The sequence below is a fragment of the Pongo pygmaeus genome, chromosome 12, assembly GCF_028885625.2.
Source record: "Pongo pygmaeus isolate AG05252 chromosome 12, NHGRI_mPonPyg2-v2.0_pri, whole genome shotgun sequence".
Classification (NCBI taxonomy): domain Eukaryota; kingdom Metazoa; phylum Chordata; class Mammalia; order Primates; family Hominidae; genus Pongo; species Pongo pygmaeus.
Window position 1 is genome coordinate 107,740,380 of NC_072385.2, and position 11,575 is coordinate 107,751,954.

General features: G+C 46.0%; 1 protein-coding gene across 2 annotated transcripts in view; it reads left to right on the plus strand.

The window, feature by feature from the left end:
• HADHA (hydroxyacyl-CoA dehydrogenase trifunctional multienzyme complex subunit alpha) overlaps positions 1–11,278 on the plus strand; it is a 54,537-nt gene extending 43,259 nt beyond the window's left edge. Inside the window, exons 13-20 of one of the 2 annotated variants that reach the window (XM_054473782.2) lie at positions 809–980; positions 4,364–4,450; positions 6,907–7,047; positions 7,500–7,568; positions 8,364–8,559; positions 9,729–9,843; positions 10,512–10,657; positions 10,746–11,278. In XM_054473782.2, coding sequence (XP_054329757.1) covers positions 809–980; positions 4,364–4,450; positions 6,907–7,047; positions 7,500–7,568; positions 8,364–8,559; positions 9,729–9,843; positions 10,512–10,657; positions 10,746–10,891 — 1,072 coding nt within the window. In that variant the 3' untranslated portion in view covers positions 10,892–11,278. Of the gene's footprint in view, positions 1–808; positions 981–4,363; positions 4,451–6,906; positions 7,048–7,499; positions 7,569–8,363; positions 8,560–9,728; positions 9,844–10,511 lie in introns of both variants that reach the window. The other variant, XM_063648877.1, reaches the window with a different exon arrangement.
• Positions 11,279–11,575: the final 297 nt, after the last annotated feature.

The window sequence follows — 11,575 nt, forward strand, 5'->3', positions numbered from 1 at the left end:
TGTTCTTCAGAAGATTACAACTACAGGCTGGGTGCAGTGGCTCACGCCTGTAATCCCAACACTTTGGGAGGCCGAGTTGGATGGAACACAAGGTCAGGAGTTCAAGACCAGCCTGGCCAAGATGGTGAAACCCCATCTCTACTAAAAAAAAAAAAAATTACCCGGGTGTGGTGGTGGGCGCCTGTAATCCCAGCTACTCAGGAGGCTGAGGCAGAGAACTGCTTGAACCCAGGAGACAAGAGGTTGCAGTGAGCCGAGATCGCCCCACTGCACTCCAGCCTGGGCAACAGAGCGAGACTCTGTCTCAAAAAAAAAACAAAACAAAAAAAAAACCAGATTACAACTACAGAATAACATAAAATTATATATTTGCGATAAGCAAATATAAAACCATGTGGTCTCAGACACACTTTGGCTGCTTCCCCTGTCATAGGTAGAGAATTACCAGAACTGCTCTTTTGTTTTGCCATTCTAGTATTCATGTTATTTACTCCTGTTGGCAAATTTAACTGGTTTAAGAGTGATTTAGTTTATGTAAGTTGGGTATTTGGAGGCATTCTATGGTAGAAAGAATGTGTACTTGGGAGTTAACATGTCTTTGAATGCTAGCACCCTCCCTTATCAAGCTATTTGACCACAGGTCCCTCTGAGACTCTTTGAACAACTTGAAAGTCTCCCTCAAAATGGGGGTAATAGAACAACTACCTCACAGAGTTGGTGAAAAACACATGTGTGCTCTGGCCCATGGACATTCAATAAACGTTAGTTTCCTTTTCTTCCCATCTAACTAGGAATGTGTTTTTTCTAGATTGAATGATAAAGTGAAGAAGAAAGCTCTAACATCATTTGAAAGGGATTCCATCTTCAGCAACTTGACTGGGCAGCTTGATTACCAAGGTTTTGAAAAGGCCGACATGGTGATTGAAGCTGTGTTTGAGGACCTTAGTCTTAAGCACAGAGTGCTAAAGGAAGTAGAAGCGGTAAGCAAGGGGCTGTTGTACTTGAATCCTAGTGTAGTGAACAGAGAACACAGAGATTTTTTTTTTTAAAGGAGCTATAGGAAACTCATGTTTGCTTTTATAAAAAGGACTATTCAAAGGCTGGGCATGGTGGCTCACGCCTGTAATCCCAGCAGTTTGGGAGGCTGAGGTGGGCGGATCACGAGGTCAGGAGTTCAAGACCAGACTGGCCGATATGGTGAAACCCCATCTCCACTAAAAAATACAAAAATTAGCCGGGCATGGTGGCACACGCCTGTAGTCCCAGCTATTCGGGAGGCTGAGGCAGGAAAATCGCTGGAACCTGGGAGGTGGAGGTTGCAGTGAGCCGAGATCATGCCACTGCACTCCAGCCTGGGGACAGAGCGAGACTCCATCTCCAAAAAAAAAAAAGACTTTTTGTTGTCAAACGTTAAGTTTTTATGTGTGCTCATGCATACTGCATATGTCATAAAGGTCAAATCTAAATTCTAAAGGAAGAAAATTAGGGTTCGTTCACCTTATTCATGTAGGAGCTCTGTCACCCAAACACACAGATAACCTCACGGAGTATAACCAGATGCTTTGAGATTTTTTGGTTAGCCGAAAGCCATAAACAAACCTCTTCAGTTCTAAGGCTGCAAAGGAAATAGGGAAGACAGTTCGTCCAGATGCTGGTTCTGTGGAAATGCTGCTTTGGCCCAGCTCCCAAATATTCTCCATAGGCACTTCTTGAGATGGGCTGACATGAACAAAACAGGTACTTGAAGTCGGGAGTAGGAAAAGTGAGCCCCGAGAAGGAGTAATAGCAGTAATTCAGGCATGAGGTAGGACCAAGGCCTAAGCTGGTCTACAGTTGGATAAACAGAATGTAGGTTACTGAAAGGTGAACATGAAATGATTCTGACTTGGCAACATGCTGGATATAATGAGCAGTGAGCTCATTACAAAAAATAAGAGTACCACAGAGCAAGACTCCGTCTTAAAATAAACAAATAAACAAACAAACATTATCTTCTCTTATTGCCCATAGAGCTAACAAAACCCATTCCTTGGACATTCTTCCACAGGCATGATCTCTAGACCACCCCGTTTTGGTTGTCCTCTCTAGTATCTTCCTCATGTCTCGGTGTTCTACTGCTGTGTTTACAACTATCTTTTCACAATTCTGCAATCTGGGCATTGGTGCTTAAGTCCATTGATTTCAAGGCTGGGGTCGCTCCTGGGCTGCATTCCGTAGGAAGCTCGGTTGGGGCACCTCACTGCTTCCCCCACATCTCTCATGGCCTGTCCTCACTTAGTCGTCTCACCAGAACTTCTTTGTAGTGTGGCTGCAGGCTTCCAAGAGAACAAAAGCAGAAGCTACTGAGCTTCGTAAGTTTATTGTCAGGAAGAAAAAAAGATAAATAATTTAAAAAATAAAAAAAGAGGCTACCAGGCCTCACAGGGCTAGGCAGGCCTGGAACTGATAGAGTATCTTCTGCTGCATTCTGTTGATAAAAACAAGTCACAAGACCAGCCCAGATTCAAGGAGAAGGGAAACAGACTCTACTTCTAGCTGGGAGAAAAGACATACATGTCCAAGGAAGGGAAGAATGTTTGCCAGCCAGCTTTGGAGACATTAGTTTGCTCTTCGGAAAGGATTTCACCACCAGCATTAGACACTATATTACTAAGAAAGTAACATGACACTATGTAAGCTTTCTGACAGTCATGCTGTACTGTCAATTCATTCCACCTTTGTTTTGTTTTTTTGTTTGTTTGTTTGTTTTTAGAGACAGGGTCTCACTCTATCACCCAGGCTGGAGTGCAGTGGCATGATCACAGCTCACTGTAACCTTGAACTCCTGGGCTCAAGCGAGCCTCTCACTTCAGCCTCCTGAGTAACTAGGACTATGGATATGTGCCACCATGCCTGGCTAATTTTTTAAAGTTATTTTTTGTAAGGCCGGGTGCTGTGGCTGACACCTGTAATCCCAGCACTTTGGGATGCTGAGGCGGGTGGATCACGAGGTCAGGAGTTCAAGACCAGCCTGGCCAAGATGACGAAACCCCGTCTTTAGTAAGAACTACAAAAAAATTAGCCAGGCACGGTGGCAGGCGCCTGTAATCCCAGCAACTTGGGAGGCTGAGGCAGGAGAATCGCTTGAACCCAGGCGGCAAAGCTTGCAGTGAGCTGAGATTGCGCCACTGCACGCCAGCCTGAGCGAAAAAGCAAGACTCTGTCTCAAAAAAAAAAAAAAAAAGTTATGTTTTGTAGATACAGGGTCTCACTATGATGCTGAGGTTGGTCTTGAACTCCTGGCCTCAAGCAGTCCTCCATCCTTGGCCTCCTGAAGTGTTGGGATTCTAGTTGTTTAGCCACCATGCCCACCCTCCACTCTTGATTAACTAAAATCATGGGATCTTTATCACAAATACTGACAAGCCAGGTCTTGTCCTTCAAGTACCTATACAGTTCTTTTCTTTCCTTTTTTTTTTTTTTTAAATCTTAAGGCAGTACTTCACTTTTATTGCATTATAATCTTATTTTGTACTCAGCTTTTCAGTGTGTTGAATGTGTCTTCCTCCTTGATTCTCATCTCTGTTAGGATTCTGCCTGTTCCAGATTTGCACACATTTGACAGGTGTCCCTTCCACGTTTCTCATCCAACCATCTGAACAAAAACATGAATAACTGGGAGGCGGAGGTTGCAGTGAGCCTAGATTGCACCACTACACTCCAGCCTGGGCAATAGAGCCAGACTCTGTCTTTAAAAAAAAAAAAAAAACAAAAAAAACCATGAATAAGTTGGGATCGTGGCCAGAATGCTGAGACAATCTGCATTAGAGACTATTCTCTAGGTGGATAAAGCTAATAGTTAATAGTATTTGTGTACTGTAGCTGTAATTATAGTGGTATGCCGTTTTTTAGTAACACTGTATAAAATGAGACAAGCATACACATTTTGGCTTGTTCTTATAAAGGTGAAGCGGGGGAGTGTTTCATAGGCTTCCAGACTCCAGGGCAGATCCAAACAAAAGAGGAGTTGACACCCATGCTGGATGTTGAAATGAATGAATTGCGAAAGGCCATCTTTTCAGTGTTGTTCTAAGCTGTTTTATTGACCCAACTGCTGAGATGTAGTCTCCAGGTCAGGATAAGGTGACCTTATGATGGGCCATAACTAGAGGAAGGCAGAATGGGAAAAGGAACAAGGTCAACATATTCCCCAACAAAAAAGCCTCTAGGTGATCTGTCAATGTCTGGGTGAGTGACATCTACTGTCTGAGCAGTTGGGGGTGAGAGAATGGGCTGGGCCCAGGTGTCACTCATTAGCTTTGCTGTGGCCTCTAATCATCTCCCAGGCCTACCTGACACATTGTTAAATGCTTTTCCCCTGCAGGTGATTCCAGATCACTGTATCTTTGCCAGTAACACATCTGCTCTCCCAATCAGTGAAATCGCTGCTGTCAGCAAAAGACCTGAGAAGGTAAACTCGGAACAGAGAAAAACCCTGAGATGTTTTATTGCTTCAGATTAACTGATAAAGGCTTACAGCTTGAGTACAGAAGAGACAGGTCTGGATTACGGAGTGGATGCGGGTGGTTCCTAAACACTGGACACAATAAATGCTAATACCATGACTAGTGTGAGATGCAGGAATAAGTACAACAAAAAATATCCTTTTCAAGGATCCCAAATGGGCATTATTTTTCAGGTTCAGGATATAAAGCCCACCTGTATCCTACAATTAGACATTGAGGGATAGGCCTTAAGAAAGGATGCTCCAAAATACCAGTTTGGCTACAGAGCAGAGTCAGTGACTGTTTAGAACAGGTTTGGTTCCACCTCCAGATCAGGGAATGGCAGGAATGGTGGGATGTGTCTGCCTTTGGGTTCGCTTACACCTTCTACCCCAGGACATGAAAAGGCTGGGTATAGAAGCACTTTCTGTGAGTATTTGGAATGATGCCCAGAAATTTATTTTTGCTCTCAAACAGAGTAATTAAGGGGAAGTGAAATCATTCAAAGAGAAGTAAAACAACTCACTTCTCTGGAGGATACCAGTTAGCCTCTGCTAACCAGAACCAGCCGAAGGTAGGCAGGAATTATAAAAGAACTTTAAGCAGCTGAAAGTGTTAATACAAATTCTATGTACTGAAAACACAAAAGCCTATTTATTCCTACTCTTCTAGCTTGCTAATGCAAGGTAATCTAGTTTCCTAGCACACAGCAGATTAGAAGTGATGCGGGGACCTGACAGAGGCAGGCTCAATGATGGCAGGATAAAGGTCACAGGGAGAAGTGGCAGCCGATAGTCCACAGATGGACAGTCTGGCCATGTCATATCACTCAAGACATCTGTGTGGCATCTAAAATCAGTACAGGCGATGCCGTTGCTGTTCATTTGATGCTAACCTCTCCCCGCCATCGGAGCAGAGCAAGCATCACACTTTGCAGCTCTGGCCTCCAAGTATCTAGGATAGCTTTTCTCACCTGCTTGCCTTTTGTCATTCATTTAAAAGTAAGGCCAAAAAGACAAAATAGGGTGACCAACCATCTTGGTTTGCCCGGGACCAAGGGACACAGGACTCTCAGTGCCACAATTGGGAAATCCCCAGCCATCCAGGATGAGTTGGTCATCTTTGGCACAACTTTCTGAGTGATGTAAATGTATTTTGCTTGGGGTAGTGATTATATGGATGTATATACAGTTGTCAAAACTTATCGATGTGAACACTTTAAGATCTGTGCATTTTATTACATAGGAAATCTACATCAATAAAGGCTAATTCCTTTTACTCAGGAGTACTGAGTCTGAATCAGGTCCTAAGTATTTCAGATGTAAGTAAAAGGACACTTTAGGGGTTAGAAACAACTTTTGGATTGGTAAGTTTACATAACATTTAATTGATCTTTGTATTACATAATGGCATTGGAGATAGACAGACCTGTGATGGAATCCCACCCCGTCATATGCTAACTGACTCTGAACTACTAACCTCTTGATACCTTTTTTCCTTATCTAGATAATTAGGCTGACCAGTTCACAGGGTTGTAATGGATTAAATGTAAGGAATAAGTGGTAAATGTATTGAAGAGCAGGTAGATAATGAGCAGCCAAAAATTACAGATATCACTTGTTGTACCTTATAGCTAAAGTGAGAGGGAGAAAGCAAAACTATAAATTAATGAATTAGACTTCTTTCACCACAGTTCTGTTGAGAAGACTATGTAACTGTTAGCTCAACGAGGGGGTTCTCTGAAACCTTAGCACGCATCAGAATCACCAGGAGGGATTATTAAAACAAATCTGGGCCCCACCCATGGAGTTTCTGATTCAGTAGGGCTGGGCTAGGCCTGAGAATGTGCAGGCCTGACGCTCCCAGGTGACGACAGTGCTTGTTGGGTCCGGGTACTACACTTGGAGAACTGCTGGTTTAATGAGTCTAAAGTGCATCTGATTGTTGAGGAGTGTTAGTTAAACCTAGTTTCCTGGTGATGAGACCCATCTGTGTAAAATGCAAATACTTCTCTGACAGCCCAACACATTAATTCTTCTGCCTGCCCCACCCCCGCCCAAAAAAACTGGATCCTCTTATCTAAACCACCAGTATCATTAATATAAGTGGAACCTTCGTCCGTCGTTCCCCAATAAATCTAGTTTGGCCTCGAGCTGTGGTTTTGGCACTGATTGTTGGGAGGATAAGATGTCTGTAGTGAAAAACCTTAGAAGCAAATGGAAGAGGAGGATTCCAATGTGCTCTCCCTAAACATACTAAACTTTTTATCAAAGACCCATGGAACCAAACCACTCAGCTATGTCAAGCAGTATTCCTATATCACAGCCACCTTTCTTTCTAGTGTTTTCCTAGCAGAGAAGGAATGCTCTCAGGTTCCTCATCCGCATTCTCCAATCTGTTGGCTTTTGGTTCCTCTTGCCAGGTGATTGGCATGCACTACTTCTCGCCCGTGGACAAGATGCAGCTGCTGGAGATTATCACGACCGAGAAAACTTCCAAAGACACCAGTGCTTCAGCTGTAGCAGTTGGTCTCAAGCAGGGGAAGGTCATTATTGTGGTTAAGGTAAGGGGCTGTATAACAGAGCTGCAGAGTTTGAAAAGTTCTAAGAAGACTCCTTTTACCTCCAGGCTTGTTTATAACTATTCTGGGGCACATGACCAGATTTGGATATGATGTTCCCCTGGGTTGTCTCCAGGATGGACGGTGGTATTGACTGTCCCACTGAGTCAAGGTGGGGAGTGGGGGGTATCTAGGATGTGGCAGGGTTCTCCCAGCCATCCCAGACCTTGAAGGTGACCATGAAACTATCTGCTGTACTGTTTGATTCAAGCCGGGCTATCCCTAGTATGGCTTCCCCTGCAATTTCATTTTTAAGGATTCTGATTGAGATTTTAAGTCACCTTAAGTTTTACAGTGACTTTCAAATGACTTTGAAGTGACCCTGGGAAAGGTAGAGTGTTTCAGACTCAGTTCCAGCAGCAGGGCCAGTGAGCTCATGTTCTCTTCCTTGGCAGGATGGACCTGGCTTCTATACTACCAGGTGTCTTGCGCCCATGATGTCTGAAGTCATCCGAATCCTCCAGGTTGGTATTGCTCTCTAGAGTGTTTGAGGCATCTTTGACTCCTTCAATCACTCTAAAACTCATAATGTCAAGATAAGGACCAAGCTTCCTTCTGATACACCAACTCCTGCTCTTGTCTAGGAAGGTCCCTGGTGCCCTCCCTCTGCACAGCAGTCGGACGTTGGGCTTATACTGCACTGAAAGGGGCAGAGCTTTCCCTCTGCCCCAGAGCCTCCTCACTGTTCCAGCAAGCTAAAGGCGCCCTGCCCCCCAGCATGTCTTCTGTGCTGTTTCTGCACCTCTCTGAGGCAGGGACCATCCAGAACAGGGCCCGCTTGGTTCAACTGGTGCTGCATCTGTTTCTGCAGCACACAGACCCCTCCAGTAGCCATCGAGGTCATTCTGGCAGGAAAGGAGAGGGATCCTCCTCGCTGAGCACTTACCCAGACTTGGGGATCACAGGGCTGAGTGCTCCTCTTTGATGATGTTTCTTCTGTTGGTCATGACACACTCAGCCGTCTGTCATGGAATCTCCTTATTACTGAGATTCAGAAATGCAAACAAGAAGAAAATGAAGAATTTAGTCATCTCTAAATGTCCTTAAAGTGCTGTAGATTAGAGAAGGCTCAGACTTTCCACTTTTGGCCCCAAACTTCTTTGTGTTTCCCTGAATGAAATAGCACCAGTCCTGGGCCTGGTCAGGTGACACTCAGAAGTGGGTTTTATACAAGGCAGTGTTTGGAGCCAGTACAGGGAGCCCTTTGGGGGGATTTGGGCTGCTCTTCCCCTGAGGTCCCTGCTTCGCTTCCTGTTCAGGAAGGAGTTGACCCGAAGAAGCTGGATTCCCTGACCACAAGCTTTGGCTTTCCTGTGGGTGCCGCCACACTGGTGGATGAAGTTGGTGTGGATGTAGCGAAACATGTGGCAGAAGATCTGGGCAAAGTCTTTGGGGAGCGGTTTGGAGGTGGAAACCCAGAACTGCTGACACAGATGGTGTCCAAGGGCTTCCTAGGTGAGTAGCCTCAAGGAAACATAACTAGCACCATTAGTTACAAAGTTCTGAGCAGTTCCTGAGACCAAAGAGTTACAGATGCCCTCGTGGAAGAAAGTTTTCTAAACACAGAGCCTTTATCATTGGAGATTTCAAAAATGATTTCATGAGTCAGGTGCAGTAGCAACCACTTATGGTCTTAGCTGCTTAGGAGGCTGAGGTGGGAGGATCGCTTGAGCCCAGAAGTGTGAGGCCAGCCTGGGCAACATGGTGAGGCCCCTTCTCTTTTAAAAAAAAAAAAAAGATGTCCTGTGAACCTTCTAAGGGCTAGGACTACAGATTATGGACAAAAGGCAGAGTTCTACCCTTCTGGGGCTCTAGCATCACCTGGTCCAAGTTATGCCAGATGGACGAGCATTTTTATCCCCCAGAGATGAAATCTGCAATAGTGCAGAAGCAAGCTCTGCATCAAGGCTTTACCATGTTGTCTGGCCTGTGAGGAGAAAGTATAAGCTCACCATACACAGTATACAATTGAGGCCCACAGAGAGGTGACTGTCTCAGCAAAACAGCAAAATCAGCATTACAACCTAGGTGTTCTAGGGCCTGGTGTTGCATATGGGGATGTTAAAACTCACCCAGGTGGCCTTTCTCATCCATGTACACAGATGCCCAAGCTCCAGGTCACAAGATCTTCTTTCCTTCTCTGTCCACTCTTCTAACAAAGACTGATTTGCTAGGGTTAGCTAGACACACAAATTCAGGAATTCAGAAGAGGCCAGAGCTTTATAGTAGACCAACAGAGACAAGAATTCTTAGGCCAGGGTTTTTTTGGTTTGTTTTTGTTTTTTTTTTTGAGACAGAGTCTCACACTGTCGCCCAGGCTGGAGTGCAGTGGCATGATCTTGGCTCACTGCAACCTCCACCTCCCAGGTTCAAGCGATTCTTCTGCCTCAGCCTCCCAAGTAGCTAGGATTACAGGCGCCCACCACCACGCCTGGCTAATTTTTGTATTTTTAGTAGAGGCAGGGTTTCACCATGTTGGCCAGGCTGGTCTCAAACTCCTGACCTCAAATGATCCCCCACCTCGGCCTCCCAAAGTGCTGGGATTACAGGTGTGAGCCACCACGCCTGGCCAGGCCAGGGTTCTGAGAACAAATAGTAACACTACCTTTTCTTGCTTCTTTTAGGTCGCAAATCTGGGAAGGGCTTTTACATCTATCAGGAGGGTGTGAAGAGGAAGGATTTGAATTCTGACATGGATAGTATTTTAGCGAGTCTGAAGCTGCCTCCTAAGTCTGAAGTGTAAGTCCATTTGAGTGGCTAATGCCTGGAAATTGACTTTCTCTGACAGTCCAAAGCTTCCCAGCCCCTTTTTTTTAATACTTTAAGTCCTGGGATACATGTGCAGGTTTGTTACATAGGTATACAAGTGCCATGGTGCCATCTTCCATTTTCTTTGTGACCACCATACCTGAACAGGAGGACCACTCCTGATGCTGGCATGGTGCTTTCCAAGTGGAAGGCCCTCGCACATGCTGCCTTGGTCTCTGTCCGGCATCGAGGTGAGAACCAGGCCACGTCTGATGAAGGCCCGCCCCTGCTCCAGCCTTCTCTGGCAAGGTCCCAGAGAGCCGCTGGAAGGACAGATTCTCCTTGGCCCCTTCACCCTCCCAGATCTTTATTATCATTTGTGAGCAGCTGACTGTTGCTGATGTCAAAGAGATACTGATTATCTTCTCGGCACCAGGCCCTGTTCTAGGTGCTCAGTTTCATGTTAATTAGGGCAAGTTACTCTCCACTTTTTCCATGGGAAAGTTTGGTTCACCCAGGCAGCATCTTCTCTGAGAGTCAGCACCAACCGGCCCACAGAGCTCCCCACGCACCCATCCCGACTTCCATTCTGCATCTGCGGCTCTGGCTTTCCTCCCCTTTTCCTCTTCTTCTACCTAAACGTCTCTTTCTGTTGGCAGCTCGTCAGACGAAGACATCCAGTTCCGTCTGGTGACAAGATTTGTGAATGAGGCAGTCATGTGCCTGCAAGAGGGGATCTTGGCCACACCTGCAGAGGGAGACATCGGAGCCGTCTTTGGGCTCGGCTTCCCGCCTTGTCTTGGAGGTTGGTCTCGGCAGGCTGGGAAGGTAGCTCACTTTAGCCTGGAGCCCGTGTTGCGTCTCCTTCAACGAAGTCTTCTTTCTGTATTCAGGGCCTTTCCGCTTTGTGGATCTGTATGGCGCCCAGAAGACAGTGGACCGGCTCAAGAAGTATGAAGCTGCCTATGGAAAACAGTTCACCCCATGCCAGCTGCTAGCTGACCATGCTAACAGCCCTAACAAGAAGTTCTACCAGTGAGCAGGCCTCATGCCTGGGGTCAGTACACTAACCCCAGCTGCCGGCAGCGCTGGTTCTCCAACAGAGTGGTGTCTAGATTTATCAGAGTAACAAGGAGAAGACAAACTCAGGCACTGGCTTTGCTCCCTGATTAAAGTGCCTTCAGCCAAGACCATCTCTCCCTGCTGGTGAAGTGTGACTGTGAATTAGTTTGCACTTCCTGTTGGAAGGTAGAGCCCACTGTGCTCATTGTATAAGCCCCAAGGCCTAGAGTGGCAGCCAAGAGCCATCTGGAGCCACCTCTCTGCCTGTTCCTCCCAAGAGGCCAGGGTGGCCAGGGGTGGTGAGGGCAGTTCCGCACCCAACCAAACAAACACATAACAATAAAAACCAAACTCTGTGTCAGCATCTTTGCCCTTCTGGTTTAAACGCCTCCTTCAAAAAGCAATCTGGAAGAAAGCCCTGTGCTTTGGGAGTAAGAATGTGTGTGCAGAATTCTAGGCAGCACCTTAGGGAGGGACTGGGATGAAAGAAAGTGGGACCTGGTGGGCTCAACCACACACAACTGTCTGTGTAGATGCTTTGCCTGGGCTTCTCACCACAGTGTACCGGGATATTAAAGCTCTTTCCCCAGCCTGGATTTCCTCATTGTGTGATCTTACCCATTTCTTTTCTGGGTATGCCTCATTCATAGGTGCTTCTTGG